General features: G+C 42.2%; 1 protein-coding gene across 1 annotated transcript; it reads left to right on the forward strand.

Moving 5' to 3' along the window:
• The first annotated feature begins 13,714 nt into the window (after positions 1–13,714).
• On the forward strand, positions 13,715–15,851 carry LOC127900762 (uncharacterized). The gene is made up of 2 exons (XM_052435968.1): positions 13,715–14,423; positions 14,665–15,851. The coding sequence occupies exons 1-2, from the start codon at positions 13,715–13,717 to the stop codon at positions 15,849–15,851; spliced, it is 1,896 nt and encodes a 631-aa protein (XP_052291928.1).
• The last annotated feature ends 6,093 nt before the right edge of the window (positions 15,852–21,944 follow it).

Consider the following 21,944-nt stretch of genomic DNA (forward strand, 5'->3'; position numbering starts at 1 on the left):
TAGATAGGAATGGCATGGGGGGTGGATTGGCAATGTTGTGGAATGATGATTTAGAGTTGGAGATAGTTTCTTATAACAACCACCATATTAATGGTTTAGTTAGAGGTGCAAACAGGAAGCTGTAGAGGGCAAAGGGGTGTATGGGCATCCGGAGTTAAATAAAAAATAGCATACATGGACATTAATGAGAAGGCTTTCAGGTTTGTTCTTCTATCCATGGATTTGCTTTGGAGACTTCAATGAAATCCAAAATTTAAATGAAAAAAATTAGGGGGGGGGGGAGTGATAGGAAGATAAACTTAGTGGCAGAATTTTAAAAAGCAGTCGAGGAGTGTCAGTTAATTGATTTGGAGTACAGATGGTACCTTTTCACATGGTCAAACACTCTACTTTATAGAAGGAAAACTGGATAGATTCTTGGGGTTTTGATCATAGTCCTATAATGTTGGAAATGCAGGATAGAAATAAGGGGGTGAGATACAAACCAAGGACCAGGTCTTGCATGCACTACGAAGATATGTAGAGTACTTGTGATGAATGCAAGCGTATTGTGATGGACGAGTGGGGAAGGCATGATGGCTGGGTGAGAAACAAACCTGTGCAATATTTTAGAAAGGCACCGAACAACTCAATGCACAGTTGTAGAGATGAGGTAAACAGCAATTCAGGAATAAGAAGGAGAAGTTGAATCAGCTAAAGAGAAAGCTTATGGAAATGAAGTTCAATCATGTGCAGTATGAAACAAAAAATGAAATAAGAAGCAGTGAGAAACAGGTTGAAAACTTACTGATGGATGAGGACACTTACTAGAGGCAAAGGTCAAAAGTAGAGTGATTAAAAGAAGGGGATAGAAATTCTAAATTCTTCCATTCTAAAGCCTTAGCGCGGAAGAAGAAGAACATGATATGAGGTGTGCTAAACCAGTAGAATGTATGGATTGAAGATGAAGAAGTGGAAAGGAAATTTTGCGACTATTTTACAGACTTCACCACCTCTAGCCCTATAAAATAGTGCATTTTGGATGCTCTACAAGGTTTGACTCCAATTGTTACTATAGACATGAACCAGCAACTGGAAAACCCTTTCATAGCAGAGGAAATCTATACAGTTTTGTCTTAAATAAGTCCTATAAAGGCTCCAGAACTAAACGGCTTACCAGATGCTTTTTATCAAAAGCATTGGCACTCGGTCAGGTATGGAGTCATTAAAACATGTCTTCATATCTTTAATGATAGAGGCTGTATTGCTCTCTTAAACCACACTTATATTAAAACATGTCTTTATATCTTAAATGATAGAGGCAGCGAACAGCTCAAAGAGGGCAGTATTTAGTAAAGAGTGGCTATTAGGTAGCTCTAAAACAAAAATACCCAGATTTCCCGAGTTGCTCTAATTTTCATTCAAGCAATTGGAACTATATCTGGAAGATGGCAGTCCCTGAGAAGGTAAAGATCTTCCTATGGAGAGCAGCTAAGGATCTTCTACACACTGCTGAAAATCTATTGAAGAAAAATGTGGTGTATGAGGCAACATGCCCAATATGCAGAAACGAAATGGAGAGTATCGCTCATGCTCTTTTGGATTGTAAGATAGCAATGAAAGTTTGGCAAAATTCCCCTTTTGGTAAGCCAGTTCAAAGAGAAATTTTTTTGGATGTAATCAGTACTATCCAATCTTTGCATCAGCAACAGAGGGAGTTAAATAGTGAAATAGTTGCTTCTCCTTTTTGGGTGATATAGAATGCCAGAAATAAAATGTTGTTTGAAAGAATCAATGAGGATCTAGTGATGTTGGTAGCCAGAGCCCTTTCTGTGGCTGATTCTATCAAAAGAATTAGGACACCAAAGTTGAATTTTTGTATTGAGAAGGCTACTATAAAACAACAGCAGTGGTGTCCGCTAGGAGAGGGATGGGTGAAAATTAATGTGGATGCTGCAATGGATAAGGAAAGTATGTTAGCTGGGCTGAGAGTTGTAATCAGAAACTCTAGAGGAGTAGTCATTGATGCTGTTGTCAAAACTGAGAAAAATGATATGAATGTGGAGAAGGCGGAAGCAAGTGTTGCTCTGTGGGGATTGCAGGTGGCTTTCAAAGCTGAAGCAGTCTCTGTGGACTTAGAGTCAGACTCGAAGGGTGTTATAGAGCTAATCAACAATAAGATGGGCACACTGACTGAAACCTTTTGGGTGATCTTCGACATTTTAAAAACCAAGAAGAGTTTTCAAAATTTCAAAGCTCAACATGTACCTAGAAGTTGTAACACTGTAGCTCACTCTATGACTAAGTTAGCATTAAGGAAACTTGACTCCTTTGTATGGCTGGATGAAATTCCAGCTGATGTTATGTGTTTACTTGCTTCTTGAGTAATGAAAGGCGTACTTTCTTTTCAATAAAAAAAATCAATCTTGAAATGTTTATATCATTAAATGATCAAGATATGCAGACTTATGAAGAATTTGAAATTAGAGGCAACTCCTTGGCATCACTACACCGCTGCTGCTTCCATGTACATGCTCGCAATATGCAACGAAGGATTTTCCATAATAAGTAAGCTTTATGTCTTGTAATCTGATTCTTTTGCAAGGATTGCTAGCACTACTATCCAAAGTCATTGCTACATTTGTTGTTGAATTTCCCTTAATGTTCTGGTAATATGGTATATCAATCCACTTATCTTGTAATATCCCACCCCATCGCTTTGACCAATTTTGACCTGCCCCTTGGGAGTGCGCCAGGAAGTGCGAAAAGAGAGAAATAGAGTGAGAGAAAGAAAAAGAGAGCTGCTAAATCAAACCTGACTCGTATTTGATAAACTGATCGGACCGAATCTCCAATTGCCAGCAACCCCACCAGCAACGGAAGGTACCAATCGAACTCCCAAGAGCTAGTGATCATTTCCCAGCCATCCTAGCCACCGGAAAATGGCTAGAGGCTGCCGTTCGAAGTCATGATTAGCCGCGGCAAACGGTCACCTCGTTTCGCCGGTTTTAGGTCGTGTCGTTGCTTGGATCTTGTCCCTCATGGCAGTTACTTCAACCCCCAATCGTCGACAGCTACCAGGAGCTCCAGATTTGACCCTGTGCAGCCGTTGGAGTTCTCAAGGCTATCGAGGCCGATTTGCCACCGTGGTGGGCGTCAGAGCACACCGCCACCACTGTTGGATTCAACGAGGCACAAATCTTCGATTCCGACCTTCTCGGTCACCGTTGGTCGGCAAGGACATTTTGGCAATTTTAAAATTTGAGGGCAATTTTGTAATTTTAAACTTTGTGGGTAATCGTAGTAATTGTTGAAATTGAAAATGATTTGGTAATTTATTATTTTGGAATTTTGAGGTGATTTATGCAATTTATGATTTTGAGGGCATCTCGATAATTTATGATTTTGAGGATATTTTGATAACTTGAGATTATTTGAGGTTAAGTTTAGAAGGTCTTATATTGAGAAATATGAGAACATTGAATGTCTTGTATTGAGAAATATGAGAACATTGGAGTTTATGATTATAATATAATTTTATCTTATGGGTGTATTTTTATAGATTTTAGGCAAATGATATCGATACGTGTTTGTTACTTGAGGATGCTAGGAGGTAAGTAAACTAGATTTCTAAATGAATCACAATAAACAATATTTATATTTTGACATGTTTGAAAAACCTATTTTGATATGTATGGATTTGGATTTGCCCATGTGTTTATGTGATGTGTTAACATGATGTGTTGTTATACGTCATGTGTGTTTATAGACATAGGCATATGTATGCGTGGAAATTTCATTGAGCACGAAAGTACATTATATTTTCTATGAATTAAGAAAGTGGATTTTCGCCAAACATAATTTGAGGAAAGAAAGTGAGTTTTACAATTTTAGCTACGATGCTTGAATTCATTACTCACTTGTTGGAGGACACTCTGGATGTTATACTATGGTTAAGAGATAAATGGGTGAGGAACGCATTGATGTGAAAACCAAAGTGTGTGAAAGTTATGAAAGTTAAGTGAGTGTCCTACTAAGCGGTAATTGAATAAAGGTAGCTCAAGCAAGCAATTTGAAAAAAAATGCGAAAATTGAAAATAATAGAATGAGATTTTGATAATTTATTTTACAATGTTTTCGAATACCTTGGCACATCATCCATTTGCATTATATATATGTATGTATGTATTTTGACATATAAAAAACTAGTTCGTTTACTAAGTTTTGTACTCATTATAGTTTATTGTGATGAAATCAGGATTGTTTCACATGAGTGACTAGGGTGACTTGAATTGAGGACATAGATGGTTTGGCATAAATTTTAAATTGTTCCATTGTAGTTTGTGTAATATATTTGTATGTGAGGCTAGAATATTTATGGATTGTAAAAGATTATTTTCTTTTTAGGTATATATATTTGAGCCGTAGTTAGACTCGCTCTGTGGTGTTTGGGGGGAGTCATTTCATATCTTCACCCAAAACTCTAGTAAGACATTAACAAAAATGATATTTGATTATGGTAAGGCATTGTTTGATTTTTAATTGTGGTACAATTCGTTTTTTAAAAGAAAAGCTATTTGTTGAGCTGGGCGCTTAACTTAAAAGCTCAAGCTCACATGTTTAAAAGGGCTAAGATAATCCAAAGACAAAATAACATATGATGGTCCGAATTGATACCATGCTAAAAAATTAACTTGTATGGATAAATAATTATCATTAACATGATTTGTTACTTGATGAGTAAAGATGGCCAATGGACCGAGCGGCACGAGACACATGTCCATACAACACGGCACGTCACAAGCACATTTTGGTAGGACATGCGGCGCGGCACGTGCGTGGACTAGGCTGGGCCTAGAATTTTAGGCATACGGGCCATAAAAGTAAGGCACAATTAGAGATTGGCTAAAACACGATACACGAAAAAGCATGTAATAAACACGTTTCATTGGTGTACTAGCACACGACCCTTAGGTTATCAATAGCACATGGGTCAAAATATATCAAAATAAAATTTTTTAATGAAAAGTAAATATAAAATATTTTGATTTTATAAATATTTTGAATTTTTTAAAAAAATAATTTTTAGCATAGGGTTTTTAAAAACTAATTTAAGTTCTAGTTTAAATAAATATTCTAATTGTTTATTGTTTATGATTTATTAAATGAATAAATAAGTATCATTATTTTAATAAATAAAATTATAAATATCATGATTTTATAAATGATAAATAAAATTTTTTTGACATTGAGATTTCATTTATGAAATCCTAATTTAGTTAATAGAGATGTGTTTCATTTGTGAAAGAAATAGTTTTCATATTTATACACAAAAAAATAAAAATTATGGACAAAATATTTTTTTTATAATATTTTAATTTTCATTAATCATTATTATGATCTGTGGAATTAAATTTATGTATTGTTGTGCTATGATTGATTATTATGAAATTAAATATATAGTTGTGAAATCATAATAAACTGATAATAAGATGTTAATTGCTCTCTTAATAAAAATTATTATTGTTGTTGTTGTTGTTGTTGTTATTATTAGGCTGATGGACTTAAAAAAGCACGTCAGACACGTGAGTTTGAATAAAACACGTCAGACACGTGAGTTTTTTTTTAAGCATGCTGAACATGTGAGCTTGAGGAAAAACAAAAAAGATTGATGGGCCTTTTTTAGGCACGACCACAGGACGGCCCGAGCACGACACGAGTGGTCTCGTGCTGTGGGCCGTGTAAAATTGGGCATGGCATGATACGGCCCACCAAGACCCATGAGTCCTAGTGGGCCGAGATTTGACAGGCCATGTTGTGCCGTTGACCATCTTTACTGATGAGGGCAGCCTCGGTTATAAGAGCAATAATTCCGATCAATGATGATGGGATTTTGGATATCGTTCATGATGATATTCCTGAAAGCAATGTTCCTTGCATACCCATTGCGTGGTCTAGCCCATAATTTGATTCTCACCCCATTCTGAGTGTTGGTGAAACTGGAACTTGTTACCGTAACATTTTGGACACCTTCTTCGTTAAGGTGATCACCAAGGCTCCCAATACCACATGAAGAAGAGGCCCGTATATTATTAATAATCACTTCAATAAAAACTTTGCCATTTAGAATGAATTTCTTGATTTAGAATGAATAATGGCCAGGACCACAATTAATGCGTTCAATCCACAAATTGGTGGCGCCTTGACCGATTGACAAATGGTTCTCCAGTCATTATGCTACTGCTAGTGATTGTAACGCCAGTTGATGATTGCATTTGAATGCCATCGGTGGTGGGGCTGTTTGTGGGATCTATAATCTTCACATTTCGAATCAAAATATCGCTGCAATGGTTTATTGCCATATGAATTGTTTGACTGTTTATCGATTTTAAGCCAGCCACCACAATTTTTCTTGACGAACTAAATTATTTAGACTGCATCAAAATTAACAAAACCTCCATCATATATTTCCCGTGTTTGAAAATAAATAGTGACAGTTGTTTTTTCCATTTTTTTTTTCACAAGGGTGATGTGGTAATCGAGAATTTTTTCCTTTTTCAGTATTATTTAAAGTACAATTAAATAGAGGCCGCCCATATGAAATCTGCAAAAAAGTCTAACATAAAGGCCATACTTAAATCACAATAAAGCCCAATAAATAAGTCCAATATATAGGATCATTCCATGGCGTCACTCTACCGCTAAGTTAAAAGAATAATTGGATTCAATTACTGAAGGAGTCACCAGGTGGATAGTACATACATGCAAGTGTGTGTATATATAGTTTCGATCTATTACAAGATTTTGAACTTTATTAAAATTTAGAAAAATTATTAAACCATGCAGTTTAATAGCATTATACAATTATACCATTAAATCGTATGGCTTAATAGCTTTCAAAAATATTGCATTATTAAATAGCACACCTTAATAGTTTTTCCTGACTTTAACAAAGTCCAGGATCATGCAGACATCTTCCTTTTTATTTTATGCAAATATGTTCTTAAGTTATGCAGTTTAATAGAGTCAGTTTTTATTACTATTATATCACACGACTTTATAGTGCATTAAAAAATAACTCTTTTTAATTGCACGACTTAAGAGAATGTCCTCATTAAAGAAAAATGAGGGTGTCTGCATCTGAAAATAATTATATATTGTGAGATAATGAATCAAGTTAAGCTTTCCAGAAACGACTGCGTTTTGGGAATATATAAGCTTCGTTAGCTCACGTGCTGCTCAGTTGTCTCATAATAGAAAACAAATTAATCAAAACAACAGGGCTGTAGCACGTTTTGAATAACAGCTTAAGTAACCACGTGAGGAAGCATGTGATGAAGCCTGATTCAAGTTCGTTAAAGTTTGTTAACCACGTGTAAGCAAACTGTGCAACCTGGAAAACTTGTTAGCTATCAAAACAAGATATAAAGGCTGTTTCATGGTGATAGTTCAAGGATGATTCTAGAATCTTGCAGAGAGGGTCTGGTGAGAGAGAAAGTGTTGTCTTATTCTCTATAAAGTCTGGTGTAAGGTTATGTAACAATCTACATTGTTGATTCAATAAAACTCATCTTTAGGCTTCTCCCGTGGATGTAAGCTGAGCATACTGAACCATGTAAAATCTTGATTTCCGTGGGTTCTTGTTTTCTGATTTGTTCTTGATTAAATTCTTATTGTTTTCTTGTTGAGTGATTTGTTCTGTTCAGATCTTAGATTTGTGCAACTTGTATTGAATTGATCACGAGTGTCTTAGGCAGTGATCAATCTTGTTTGTGTTTAAAAGACTTTCTGGTCGCTACAATTGGTATAAGAGCTTGGTGTTCTGTGATCAAGTCCAAGTATGGCGTTTTCTAAGGTTAATATAGAGAAATTTACAGACAAGAATGATTTTAACATGTGGAAGATTAAAATGGAAGCTTTACTGATCACTCAAGGTTTGAGAGATGCAATTGAGTCTAAAACAAAGGAAGGAAAAGAGGTTTCTTCATCAAAGACTCTAGAAGAAGTTACTGAAATTCACAAGAAGGCCAAAAGTACCATAATTCTTAATCTTGGTGATTCAGTCATCAGGGAAGTGGCCAAAGAAAGGATAGTGGCAGGATTATGGGCCAAACTTGAAAGTCTTTATATGACCAAGTCTCTTGCAAACATACTCTACATCAAGAAGAAGATGTTTACACTGAGAATGGTGGAAGGAACTTCACTGGAGTATCACATTGATGAGTTCAACAAAGTATGTGATACTTTGGAAACCATTGATGCTGCTCTGGATGATGAAGGGAAGGCTCTTTTGTTGATCATTTCATTACTGAAAACTTATCAGAATTTGGTTGATGCCCTGATGTATGGTAGAAAAACCCTAACACTTGACGAAGTAAAATTTGCCTTAAATACAAAAGAGCTTCAAACAAAACAAGTTCACTTGGAAAATGGTGCAAGTGAAGGATTGGCAGCAAAGGTTAAGATTGACAAGAACAAGAAGAAAGAGAAGTCAAAGAACAAAAACAAGGATCTGAAATGTTTTTAATGTCACAAAGAAGGACATTTTAAGAAGGATTGTCCTGAGAAGAAAAACAAGCCCAAAGATTCAAGAAACCAGAGTGGAGGTGCAGCTGTAGTAGAAGAGGAAGGGTATGAGTCTGCTAGTGTATGTGTGGCAACTGAAAACAACCAAAAAGATAAATGGGTAATAGACTCTGGATGCACCTTTCATATGTGCCCTTTTAGAAGTTACTTTACTGAATATCAAGAATTTGATGGTGGTAGAGTAATGATGGAAAACAACTATATTTATAGAATCATTGGAATTGGGGATGTAAAGAAAACAACTATATTAGGGATGGAATTGGGGATGTATAGAATCAAGATCGATAAGAGTGATTAAGCAAGTCAGGCATGTGCTATACTTAAAAAGAAATCTAATCTCTCTTGGAATGTTGGATCAAATAGGGTGTAGAATTAGGCTTGATCTGGACAATTAAGTGTTCTAAATAGTTCAAATCTAGTCATGAAGGGGACTAGGAAAAATAGAGTTTATATCTTGGATGGTGAGGTGATATCTGGAGAGGTTGATGTATCTCTTAAGCCTATTGAAGATAAAACCAGTATATGACATCTAAGGTTAGGGCACATGAGTGAGAGGGGATTAAAAGAGTTAGAAAAAAGAAGGTTGTTTGGTGATGGCAAGATTGGTAATTTGGAGTTCTGCGAAGATTGTGTTCTAGGGAAGTCCTCAAGGAGCAGTTTCAGGAGATCTAGTCAAAAATTAAATGAGAGGCTGAATTATGCACATTCTGATTTGTGTGGACCTGTTCAGTGAGTATCTCTATGAGGGAACATGTATTTTTTTTTAATCCATTATTGATGAATTCTCTAGGAAAGCCTAGGTGTATATTTTAAAGAACAAAGACCAGGTGTGTGAGAAGTTTAAAGAGTGGAAATAATTGGTAGGAAATCAAACTGGGAAGAGATTAAAAAAACTGAGAACTGATAATGGTTTGGAATTTTGTATCCAGCCATTTGACAATTTTTGTGCAAATGAAGGTATAACAAGACATAGGACAGTAAGGATGACCCCACAACAAAATGGGTTAGCTGAAAGGATGAATACGACTCTCATGAAAAAGGTAAGATGTATGTTGATTCAGTCCAAGCCTCCAAAAAAACTGTGGGTAGAAATCTTACTTACAGCATGCTATCTTGTGAACCTAAGCCCCTCAACAATAATTGAATTTAAAACACCATTTGAAAAGTGGTTAGGGAAACCTGTTGACTATGGAATTCTGAAAGCCTTTGGCTGTCCAGCCTATGTTCATATCAGTCAAGGTAAACTGGCACTAAGAGCATTGAAAGCTATTTTCATAGGTTATCCAGAGGGAGTCAAAGGGTTTAAGGTTTGGTGTACCGACCTTAATATACTAAAATGCATAATGAGTATAGATGTGGTGTTTAATTAGGGGAGTTTGGTTAGGAAGAGTAATGCACCAGTTGTGGAAACTGAAAAATCCAGACCAGCAGATAAATTGGAGTTTGAGGTGGAGCCTTTTATATTTAGAAACAAAACTGAAGCTGCAGATTCAGGTGATGTCCTAGAAATATTGAAGACACATAAACACCTCAAGATCAGTCAAGTTCTCAGGACCAAATCAAAGAATACCGACTTACTAGAGATAGAGAAAAAAGGAAGATTAAACCTACAAGGAGATTTGGATATGCAAATTTAATTAGTTTTGCTCTAGCAGTTGCAAAAGACATTAATGATAAGGAACCAAAGAATTTTAAAAAAGCAACGCAAAGCATGTTCAAGGAAAAATGGCAGAAAGTCATGGATGAGGAAATGACCTCTCTATACAAAAACAACACTTGAGTGCTGGTTAAGAAGCCTGAAAATAAGAGAGTGGTTGGTTGCAAATAGATCTTCAAAATCAAGGAGGGCATAAATGGATTTGAACGAAGGAGATTTAAAGTTAGACTTATGGCAAAGGGTTATACTCAACAGGAAGGGATATATTTCAAAGAAGTATTTTCTCCAATGGTTAGACATGCCTCAATCAGAGTAATCTTAGTAATAACAGCAGTTCAAGACATAGAGCTTGATCAACTTGATGTCAAGAAACATTTTTGCATGGTAGACTAGAAGAAGAAATACTGATGTCCTAACTTGAAGGGTATGTATGTCCTGGTAAAGAAGATCATATGTGTCAGCTGAAGAAATCTCTCTATGGGCTCAAACAGTCCCCTAGACAGTGGTACCTCAGATTTGATGAATTCATGCAGTTACATGAGTTCATCAGATGTAGTTATGACTGCTGTGTTTACTACACGACAATCAAGGATGGTTTGTATATATACGTCCTTCTATGTGTAGATGACATGTTGGTTGCTTGCAAGGATAGAAAGAAGATAGACAAGCTCAAGATGCTGCTAAATTCTGAATTTGAAATAAAGGATCTGGGGTATGCAAAGAAGATTTTGGGAATGAAGATTAGAAGTAATAGAAGTAAAGGCACTATGTTTTTGTCACAAGAAAAATACTTGAAGAAAGTACTGGAAGTGTTTGACATGAGTAATGCTAAACCTGTACAGCAACCTTTGGCTTCACATTTCAAGTTAAGCAACTTGCAGTGCCCTCAGACAAAAGCTGAAAAGCAAGATATGGAAAATGGGCCTTACGCAAATGCAGTGGGCAGCCTTATGTATGCAATGGTATTGACAAGGCCAGATATAGCTCATGCTGTCAGTGTAGTCAGTAGATAAATGGCTCAGCCTGGGAAGGATCATCGGAAGACTATAAAATGGATACTCAGGTATCTTAATGGCACTATGAATTGTAGCCTAATATATGGAAAAACAAAAGCAAATTGTGAATGATTAAAAAGGTATGTAGACTCAGATTATGCAGGGGATTTGGACAGAAGGAGGTCTCTTACCGGTTATATATTCATGTTGAATGATTGTGCTGTGAATTGGAAGACAACTCTACAAAGTGTAGTGGCTCTTTCAACAACTGAGGCAGAGTATACAGTTGCTACGGAGGCTGTAAAAGAAGCACTTAGGCTTAAAGGATTGGTGACAGAATTGGGGTTATACCAGAAGTCAGTGTCAGTTTACTGTGACAGCTCAACTGCAATTAATTTGTGCAAAACCCTGCACACCATGAGAAGACCAAACACATAGATGTTAAGCTTCACTTCATCAAGAATGAAGTGACAAGAGGTGCTGTGAAAATGGTGAAAATCGACATTGATGAGAACCCTGCAGATGCTTTTACTAAGGTGATTCCTATTGCTAAGTTTAGAGCTTGTTTGGACCTAGTTGGATTATGCAATCAGTAAGATGCATAAGGTTTTGGAGAAGGAGTTAAAGTGAGGATAAAATTTGATTCAAGGTGGAGAATTGTGAGATAATGAATCAAGTTAAGCTTTCTAGAAACGACTGCGTTTTGGGATTATATAAACTTCGTTAGCTCACGTGCTGCTCAACTATCTCATAACAGAAAACAAATTAGTCAAAACGACAAGGCTGTAGCACGTTTTGAATAACAGCTTAAGTAATAAAGACTGTTTCACGGTGATAGTTCAGGGATGATTCTAGAGTCTTGCAGAGAGGATCTGGTGAGAAAGAAATTGTTTTCTTGTTCTTTGTAAAGTCTGGTGTAAGGCTCTGTAACAATCTCCATTGTTGATTCAATAAAACTCATCTTGAGGCTTCTCCCATGGATGTAAGCTGAGCATTCCTTGCTCAACTAAACCACGTAAAATCTTAGTTTCTATGGGTTCTTGTTTTCTGATTCCCCACAGACGGCGCCAAAATGTTGATGCTGAAATCTGCTCGCCCTTTGACCGACCAGATTCTTTCACCAACGTTTGTGTTATCTGTTGTTGCTCGTTCACTGGAACTGGAATCGTCCCCCTTCCTCTCAATAGACCTGCGCTCACTAAAAACGGATCAGAGACGCCGGTGGTTTTGCCGGCGTAAACCCTTCGATGCCTAAGTTAGCTCAAGGTGTTTACGGGAAAACAATGTGATTTGGGTTCAAGAAGTTTATCTGAAATTCGTAGGAAAATGGTCTGGTTGCAATTTGGCAGCGTTTTCCCTCTCTCAGTTTTTCTGTCCCTTTCTCCGTTGAGTTCCTTTTCTTTTATAGCCGCTGTCCCCACCTTTCCGTTTGCCCTTCATCCCCCCCTTTTTCGGGTAGTGGCAGCCCCTCACGGGACTCTAACCGTTGCATTGTCGCAAACGTGGGGACTTACGTGTCCTTCAACGGTTCTGGGAAAAGCGTAACGGCCGCAATTCTGTGTTCTGTGAAAAGCATAAAGGCCGCGATTCTGTGTTCTGGGAAAAGCGTAACGGCCGCGATTCTGTGTTCTGGGAACAGCGTAACGGCCGCGGTTCTGTGGGATCGTGTTCCCGCTTTCTGGGGGACAGGTATCGGCTCGGTGTATACCTCTGGTCGGTACATTCCCCTAGCAGGGGTTCCCCTCTGGTCGGTTTATGCTTGTCAGGGGTTCCCCTCTGGTCGGTTTATGCTTGTCCCTGTGTTCGGCTCGTACCATAGGCTGAGGTGATCCACGCCGGGGTGGAAATAATAGCATGGCCGACCTGGTGCTTGTATTTACTTAACACCAGTCCCCCAGTTTCTGGTCTTGCGAGTGAAATGAGTCAAGAGTAGAAACTGATAGTCGGATCTTATCCATTCGAGGGTTTTTCCTCTGGTCTTCTGTCTAATGGGACGGATCTGAGATATCATTTTTCTTCTGAGGAGATTCCGACCTGAGCATGGGCCTAAATGAACACGCGCCCATTGCATATCTGGGCTTACATCTACCCTGGCCTTTTGTAACGGTTAGTGACGTGGCATCTCCAGACTCTTCGTATTTGAAATTTGAAACGACGGGTTATCTGTCCTCGATGTACGGTGAGTGAGCTGGCGTCTCCATCACTTTAAATGCCTTCGTTTCCCCCTTTTCGTTTCAAATCCCTAGACTCACATCGTCATCGTTTTGTTACTCGTCTCTCCGTCGTTACTTAACCCCCTCTCTGAACTTTGCTTACACTTCTCGTGTCTGGAGTATCCACTTGCTGGATTTTTTCTCTATCACGGCCGCGCCATCAGTGACAGTTCAATCCAGGTATTGCTTTTAACTTCTCCTCTGGTTGTTGTTGATTGGGTTCTGTGTTGCCCTCTTTGTGTCCATATACTCGAGTTTTCTCTATTTTCTTTTGGGATTCCGATATGTCAAACCGGAGAGAAAAGTTGATTGCTGATGAGAGTGATGAAGAATCGGAGAGTTCAGGCCTCAACGTGCCAATACCCACCGACTTCTTAGGTCCCTCCAGTAGTGTAGGTCCTTCCTATGGGAGGGATACCCTTGAGTATCCACGCCCCTTAGTTGTCTTTCCCTCCCCCGAAATAGAGCTTGTAGGTAATAGAGGCAGACCTGCTTCGGGCTCTGGTGAGAACCACAGCTATGGTGGGGTTAGGGTTCCTGAAGGAGTCGGTGATGGTGAGGGGAGCAGCTCCGGACCGAGCAGACCTCCTCAAAGAAGGCATCTTGGTCATAGGGCAGAGGCGGATTCTTACCCTATTGACTACACAGCTTGTGCTACCACCGAAACCGATCTGTTCAAGCTGAGGAACTTTTACGACATTCCTTCAGAGGTTCTCCTGGTAGTTCCAGGAAAAGGTGACGTCCCCAGTCGGCCTCCGCGGGGGTATGTGACGATGCACCTGGAGAGCTTCAAATTAGGAGCTCGACTGCCCCTTCAACGTTATTTTGCTAAGATATTGGGTGGTATGCACCTGGCCCCAGGTCAGCTACATCCCAATGGATGGAGGGTTCTCTCGGCTATGTATGTATTGTGGAAGAGGTGTGAATCAGAGGAGCCCTCCCTTGTTGAAGTGAAGCATCTATACCAGCTGAGGAGTAGCCCGAGGGAAGCAGGCTGATATTATTTCATGTCGAGCTCTGCGAAGAGGAAACCAATCACCGGCTTCCCCTCCTCGTGCAAAAATTGGAAGAACAAATTCTTCTTTGCTGGGGGGAATTGGTGTCCAGCAGCTCACTCGCTGGGTGGTGATATTTACCTTCCAACGAATTTTGTCACCCCAGGTCGTTCATTTTTGCCTATATTATTGATAAAATTGCTACTTATTGGGTTCTTTAACCTTTTGTGCTATTTCAGAATCGTGGGGTCTGATTGGGGGGCTTGAAGATCGGCCTTTGCTTCAGGTGGAAACGGCTCTATTGAACGCGTCTACCTGCCAAGACCTCCTGTCACCAACAAGTCTGGTCGGCTCGGGCTTAGTGGATATAGCTGCCGGGATGGATAACAAGATTCTCAGTGCTATGACCAGAAAGCGTGGTCGAGCTTCAGGCAGCTCCAGCAACCCACCTCCTCCTCCGAAGAAAACCAGCGTAGGCCCATCCAAGGCTCCTGTTCCTGCTCTGCCCCCTCCCCCGCCCCGTAAGAGTGGTGGGGAGAGAACTTCTGACAAGAGTCCCGAGGTCAGCCTCCAGTCTGGGGACCGATCCTCCCCTCTGCCATGTCGGGAACAAGGCGACTACCTGAGCTTGTATCAGAAGGATTACAAAAGATCGGTGGGGCCCAAGATGGTGAAGGACATTGAGAGTATGGACCTCTCAGAGTTGGCTGCTTCTGTTCAGAGAGTATCCTTCAGGCTGGCCACCATGGTTTCGTGTTACAAGGCCGGGGCCGCGCGCCATGAGAGGAAGCTTCAAGCTGACAATCAGGAGCTGAAGAAGAAAGCTGACTCTGCTGATCGTTCCAAGGAGAAGCTGGCCGAACTGAACCAGCAGATGTCGGAGCTGGCGGAGAAGGTTGCGGTTGCTGAGTCCACCTCCTCCAAACTTGAGGACGAGTTGGGTGGCCTAAAGTCTGACCTTCAAGTTGCTCAAAGTGAAAGGGATACTTTGAGGACCGCCCTTGAGGGAGAGATCAAATCCCTGAGTGACCAGCTGGCTGAAGAGAAAGGCAAATCCGCTGATGTGGATGATCGGTTGGATGCTGAGTACAACTCCGGGGTTGCTTTCAGCTATAAGTGTATCATGTCTGTACTCAAGGAAGAATACCCCGAGCTCGACATGAGCAAGCTGGAATCTGGGGTGGAGAGGTATATGGCTGGGGCCAGCCAGGGAGATAAGGAGCAGGGTGAGCAGGATCAGGTGGAGGCTCCTTTGGATAGGGCGCAGGAGGAGGAAATTGGGGGACGTGCTTTCGAAGTAGGTCAAGGGTCCGTGCCTGTACCTCCCGGTAATGCTGATCTCCCACCTCCTGAGATTGCTGACCCTTTACCTCCCGAGGTCGCTGATCTTTCAGCTGCTGGAGCCGCTGACTCTCATAATCTTTAGGCCCCCTTTTTTTTTGTATGAACTCTTGAGTTGTATTCGTTTGATAAAGAATTGAACATTTATGAGATTTCCAGATACTTTCTATTGGATCTCTTGTCTGGTGTTTACTTGCATTTAGCAAAATTTTTCGAAAAATTAGCTGCTGGTCTTTCGTTGACCGAGCAGAAGCAGACACTCATTTGCCTTAATAAAATTTACGAAAAATTAGCTGCTGGTCCTTTGTTGACCGAGCAGAAGCAGACACTCATTTGCCTTAATAAAATTTACGAAAAATTAGCTGCTAGTCCTTTGTTGACCGAGCAGAAGCAGGCACTTATTTGCCTTAATAAAATTTACGAAAAATTAGCTGCTGGTCCTTTGTTGACCGAGCAGAAGCAGGCACTTTGTTGCCTTCGTAGAATTTTCGTAGCTCTAGCTGCTGGTCTTTTATTGACCGAGCAGAAACATGCATTTTCTTGCCTTAGCGAAACTTTCGAGAATTTAGCTGCTGGTCTTCGTTGACCGAGCAGAAGCAGGCATTTTGTTGCCTTAGTAACATCTTCATAAATTTAGCTGCTGGTCCTCGTTGACCGAGCAGAAGCAGGCACTTACTTGCCTTAGTGACACTTTCGAGAAATTAGCTGCTGGTCTTCGTTGACCGAGCAGAAGCAGGCATTTTGTTGCCTTAGTAACATCTTCATAAATTTAGCTGCTGGTCTTTCGTTGACCGAGCAGAAACAGGCACTTTGTTGCCTTAGTAATATTTTTACTGGTCTTGCTACCAGGGGACTTCATGCTGAATTTATCTTTATTGAAATTTGAATGCCTTACAAAAAACATAGAACATATGCATGTACAACAGGCTATCATGCATTTAACAGAAATAACTTGTCAGAACGAGAATTCAGTAGAGCATTTTGCTTACTGGAAATATTTCTTCAAGTGCTCGGCGTTCCACGACCTTTTCACGTCTCGCCCATCCTGGTATGCTAACTTATAAGCTCCTGGTCCAGTGGCGCGTATCACCCTGTACGGTCCTTCCCACTTCGGGCCAAGGGCGCCATGGTTAGGTTCCCTGGTGTTTTGGTTCACCTTCCTAAGTACCCAATCTCCTGCTCGGAATTGCCTCACGCGTACGTTCTTGTTGTAATAATGCATCATCCTTTGCTGACACTGGGCCACTTTCTGCGATGCCCCTGCCCTCTTCTCCTCAAGCAAGTCTAGGTTTAAGCAGATCTGCTCGTCATTTTGCTCCTCGTTGAAATATTCCGTTCGATGTGTCCCCACTCCAATTTCTGCTGGGACTACCGCCTTATGACCAAATGCTAAGGCGAACGGAGTTTCCCCTGTGGCGGTCTTGTGAGTTGTCCGATAAGCCCATAACACTCCTGGTAACTCGTCAACCCAGGCCCCCTTCTTCTCTCCCAGTCTAGTTTTCAGGAGCTTCTTTATCACTTTGTTGGCTGCTTCCACTTGTCCGTTTGCCTGGGGGTGTGCGGGGGTGCAGAATTTCAGGTCCACCCCCAAATTTCGGCAAAATTCCCTGAAGTTGCCGTTGTCAAACTGTCTCCCATTGTCTATAACGATGGCATAGGGGATCCCGTATCTGCAGATGATATTTCTCCAAATAAAATCTGTTGTCTTCTTCTCCGTGATTTGGCTGAGGACTCCCACTTCCACCCACTTGGTGAAATAGTCTATCGCCACAATTGCATGTGTCGCCGCTCCTCGGCCCTTAGGTAACGGTCCGATCAAGTCGATTCCCCATTGAGCGAAAGGCCACGGGGATGTCATGGTGGTCAGCTTCTCTGGGGGTTGTGCAGGAACCTCGGAGAAGCTTTGGCAGGTTTTACAGTTTTTTGCCATCCTTTTCGCATCCTGATGCATGGTTGGCCAGAAGTATCCTTGTCGGAGTGCCTTAAAGGCTAAAGTTCTCGCTCCCGAGTGATTGCCGCAAATTCCTTCATGAATTTCCCTTAATACATAATCTGCCTCCTCATCATCCACACATCTCAACAGGGGCAAAGTGAATCCTCGGCGATAGAGTACTCCATCGAGTAATGTGTACCTCGCTGCTCGGCATTTTAGCTTTCTCGCTTGCCTTTTGTCCTCTGGTAAAACTCCATCGCGGATGTATGCAAGGATCGGGTCCATCCAGGATTCTTCAGTGCTTACTCTCATTACCTCTACTTCTTCTCCTATACTCGGCGAGGTCCTCACCTCTAGTGGAACTGATTTAGGTAATTTGGGATCTACAGTTGCGGCCATCCTAGCCAACATGTCAGCTCGGTAATTTTCGTTCCGGGATATCTGCTTCACCTCTACTTCCTTGAATAGTTCGACCATCTGCCTCGCCTTCTTTACATAAAATCCCAATTTCTCTTCCCTTACTTGGAATTGATCGCTGAGCTGGTTGCATACTAGCTGGGAGTCTGCTCGGATTTCAACCCTTTCTGCTCGTAGCGTATGTGCAAGACCGAGACCAATAATGAAGGCCTCATATTCAGCTTGGTTGTTCGTAAGCTGGAATTCGAACTTTACAGCGTAGGATACCTCAACACCTTCTGGGCTTCGTATTATAACTCCTGCCCCGGATCCCTGTTCACTACGTGAACCATCAACCATCACCAACCATATCCCCTTCGAATCCTCCTGGTCTGCTGGTTGTCCCTCCTGGACCCCTTCCCCTGGTTCAATGCAGTCCACCATAAAATCTACCAGGGCTTGGGCCTTGATTGCCCCTCGGGGCCTGTACGACAGGTCAAATTCGCTCAACTCCACCGACCATTTTACTAACCGACCTGACGCGTCCGGTTTTTGAAGTACTTGCCGAAGGGGTTGGTCGGTCATCATAACAATCTGGTGGGCTTGGAAATATGGTCGGAGTTTGCGTGCCGCCGTTATCAGAGCTAGCGCCCATTTCTCCATTAGCGGATATCTGGTTTCTGCGTCCACTAGGGCCTTGCTTGCGTAATATACCGGGCGTTGCTTCCCTTCTTCTTCCCTGACTAAAACCGAGCTGGTAGCCCACTTAGAGATTGCTAAGTACAAAAACAGCTGGTCACCCTCTCTCGGAATTGATAGTAACGGGGCGCGGGCTAGATATTCCTTCAACTGTCCAAATGCCTCCTCGCATTCCGGTGTCCATTCCATCTTCCTCCCTTTCTTTATTACTTGGAAGAAAGGGTGACACTTATCAGTGGCTCGCGAAATAAATCGGTTCAATGCTGCCAACCTCCCCGTAAGGCTCTGCACCTCCTTTACTGTTCGTGGCGACCTCATTTCTATCACTGCTCGTATCTTTTCCGGGTTGGCCTCAATCCCTCGATGGCTCACCAGGAATCCCAGAAATTTGCCCGAGCTGACCCCAAATGCACATTTCTCCGGGTTTAGCTTCATCTCGTACTTCCTCAGTAATTCAAAGGTTTCCTCAAGATGCTTCACGTGATCCCTTGGTTCTTTGGACTTTGTGATCATATCGTCCACATATACCTCCATTGTATGTCCGATCAATGGCTTGAAGATCTTGTTCACCAACCTTTGATAGGTAGCTCCTGCATTTTTCAGGCCGAAAGGCATCACCCTGTAGCAAAACAAACCCATGTTAGTTATAAAGGTCGTGCTTTCCTCATCCTGCTCGTTCATGGGTATCTGGTTGTATCCGGAGAAGGCATCCATGAAACTGAGCAGACTATGACCCGCGGTTGAGTCCACCAACTGATCTATTTTTGGTAGGGGGAAGCTGTCTTTCGGGCATGCCTTGTTGAGGTCCGTGAAGTCTACACACATTCTCCACTTCCCATTGGCCTTCTTTACCAGTACTACATTGGAAATCCACTCCGGGTACTTGGCTTCCCTTATAAATCCCGCTTTCAGCAGTTTTTCTACTTCCGCATTTATGGCCTCGTACCGTTCCTGGTTGAAGCACCTCCTTTTCTGCCTCACTGGCCTTGCCCCTTTCCTGACTGCCAGCTTATGACAAGCTACCCCTCGATCAATACCTGGCATATCCTCATGAGACCAGGCAAATATGTCCGCATGGGACTGTAGACACTTCACCAGCTCGCCTTTTATTTCTTCACCCAATTCCGATCCGACTTTAACCACTCTGCTCGGGTCACTCCTGCTAACAATAACTTCCTCCAGCTTCTCAACAGGTTCCTGGCGACCGTTTTTTGACTCCCCCCGGTTATCTAGAGAGGTGACCTGCAACGTTTCCTTGGCCGCTGTAGCATAGCAGCTCCTGGCCATCCTCTGGTCGCCCTTTACTACACCCACAACTCCATTTACTCTGTACTTCAGCGCTAGATAATGCGTGGACATTACACATTGGCTTATCCTCATGAACGGTCTCCCCAATATCATCTGGTAAGGGCTTCTTTCCTCTACCACGACGAAGTCCAGCATCATCGTTCGTTCAAACGGCTTTGTCCCCACAGTAATCGGGAGTTCAATGATCCCCAAGGGAGTTAACCGTCCCCCTCCAAATCCTTTCAAGGAAGTATTTGTCCGCTCCAGCTTCAAATCTGAAATCCCCATATCATCTAGGGCCGACTTAAACAGAATGTCTACTGAGCTGCCCGTGTCTACCAGTATTCGCTGCAATTCTGTACCGGGCACCTTTGCCTTAATCACCAAGGCATCCTCATGAGGATACAAAATACCCTCTTCGTCATCTTCCGTCCACATAATAGGAACTTGCCGCACTTTTGCTCTTTTGGCTGCCGGTAAATTCAGAAGCACCTCTTTGCCAGCCATGGCGTATCTCCCATAGTTCTTCCGTGCTCTGTTTGAATCCCCGGCCAATGTTGGCCCTCCTGCTATCACACAGATGGTCGGCTGTTCTCGTTCCAGACTCCTCTCAACTCCTTCATCCCGTATGTACTCTGACTCAATGACAGGGGACACTCCGTCTACATACTCATCCAAGTATCGGTTCCTTACTAAATCTTCCACCTGAATCTTCAGGTCACGACATTGGCTGATTGTGTGACCGTGAGTGTCGTGGAATTTGCAGAATCTGTTCTTATCCCGTCGATGAGCCGGTTTTGTTATTGGGGCTGGAGGATATAGCAGGCCTCTTCCCTCGATCCTCTCATATAGTTCCTCCATGGAGATCTTTAAGGGAGTGTATTGTCTATAGGCCGAGCTCTGATCTATTAGCTGAACTGATCGGCTATCATGAATGTCACCTCGGGCTGTCCCAGTTGCTAATTGATCTAGTCGACTAGCCCTGGAATCGGTTGCATGTAATGTTCTGGGAGTGTTGTGATAGGGGTGGGCAGCCATCTGCCGGAATTCTCGCTGCCGCTCTGGGATTGGGGGGCGTGGAGGTTGAGCCCGGCTGTGTTGGAACTGTTGTGCTCTCGGAGTTATGGGGTAAGGGCGGGACCGAGCTGATGTTCCGCCCATCCCTGAAGATTCTCCAGTTCGCTTTCCCAACCCGCTCCCTTTCGGGGCTCTCCGCTCCTTCCGCCTCAGCTCTTCTAGCTGTTCACTTTTTAGTCTTGCTGATTTCTCCTCTTCAATTTCAATATCTCGTCTCGCCTGCTCATACCCTGCTGAATAATTCTGCACCAGGGGGCTTCTCAGGTTATACCATAGCCGGCCTATCCTCACACCCTCCTTTAAACCCCTCAACGCCTGCGGGTGATTGAAAGCTCCCAAATCAAGTACGGCTCGGTGGTATCGCTTTACAAAATCCCGTAGGGACTCGTGCTCCTCCTGTTTCATCCCCATCAGTTCCATCATGTCGTCCTCTGGGGCTACTGCCCCTCGGAACTGCTCGGCCAACTCCTGACACATCTGCTCATACCCCTTTATACTTCCTCGGGGCAGCTTGCGGTACCATTCTCGAGCTCGTCCCTCTGGCGTCAACGGGAACGCCCTGCACCTCTGAGCTGGTGTCAGCCCCTGCACACCTGTCATGTCGTTGAAACGCTCAATGTGCACCAGTGGATCACTTCGCCCGGAGTATTTGAGGTCGAGGAAGCGGAAATCTCTTGGGATTATGGTACCCATGATCTCAGCTGATAGCGGAGATTCTTCATCTAGCATTATCCTCCAGCTCGGGGGTTTCCTCTTACCATGTATCTCCTCTATCACTTGCGCTAG

This window comes from Citrus sinensis, chromosome 3, assembly GCF_022201045.2.
Source record: "Citrus sinensis cultivar Valencia sweet orange chromosome 3, DVS_A1.0, whole genome shotgun sequence".
In the NCBI taxonomy this organism is placed as follows: Eukaryota; Viridiplantae; Streptophyta; class Magnoliopsida; order Sapindales; family Rutaceae; genus Citrus; species Citrus sinensis.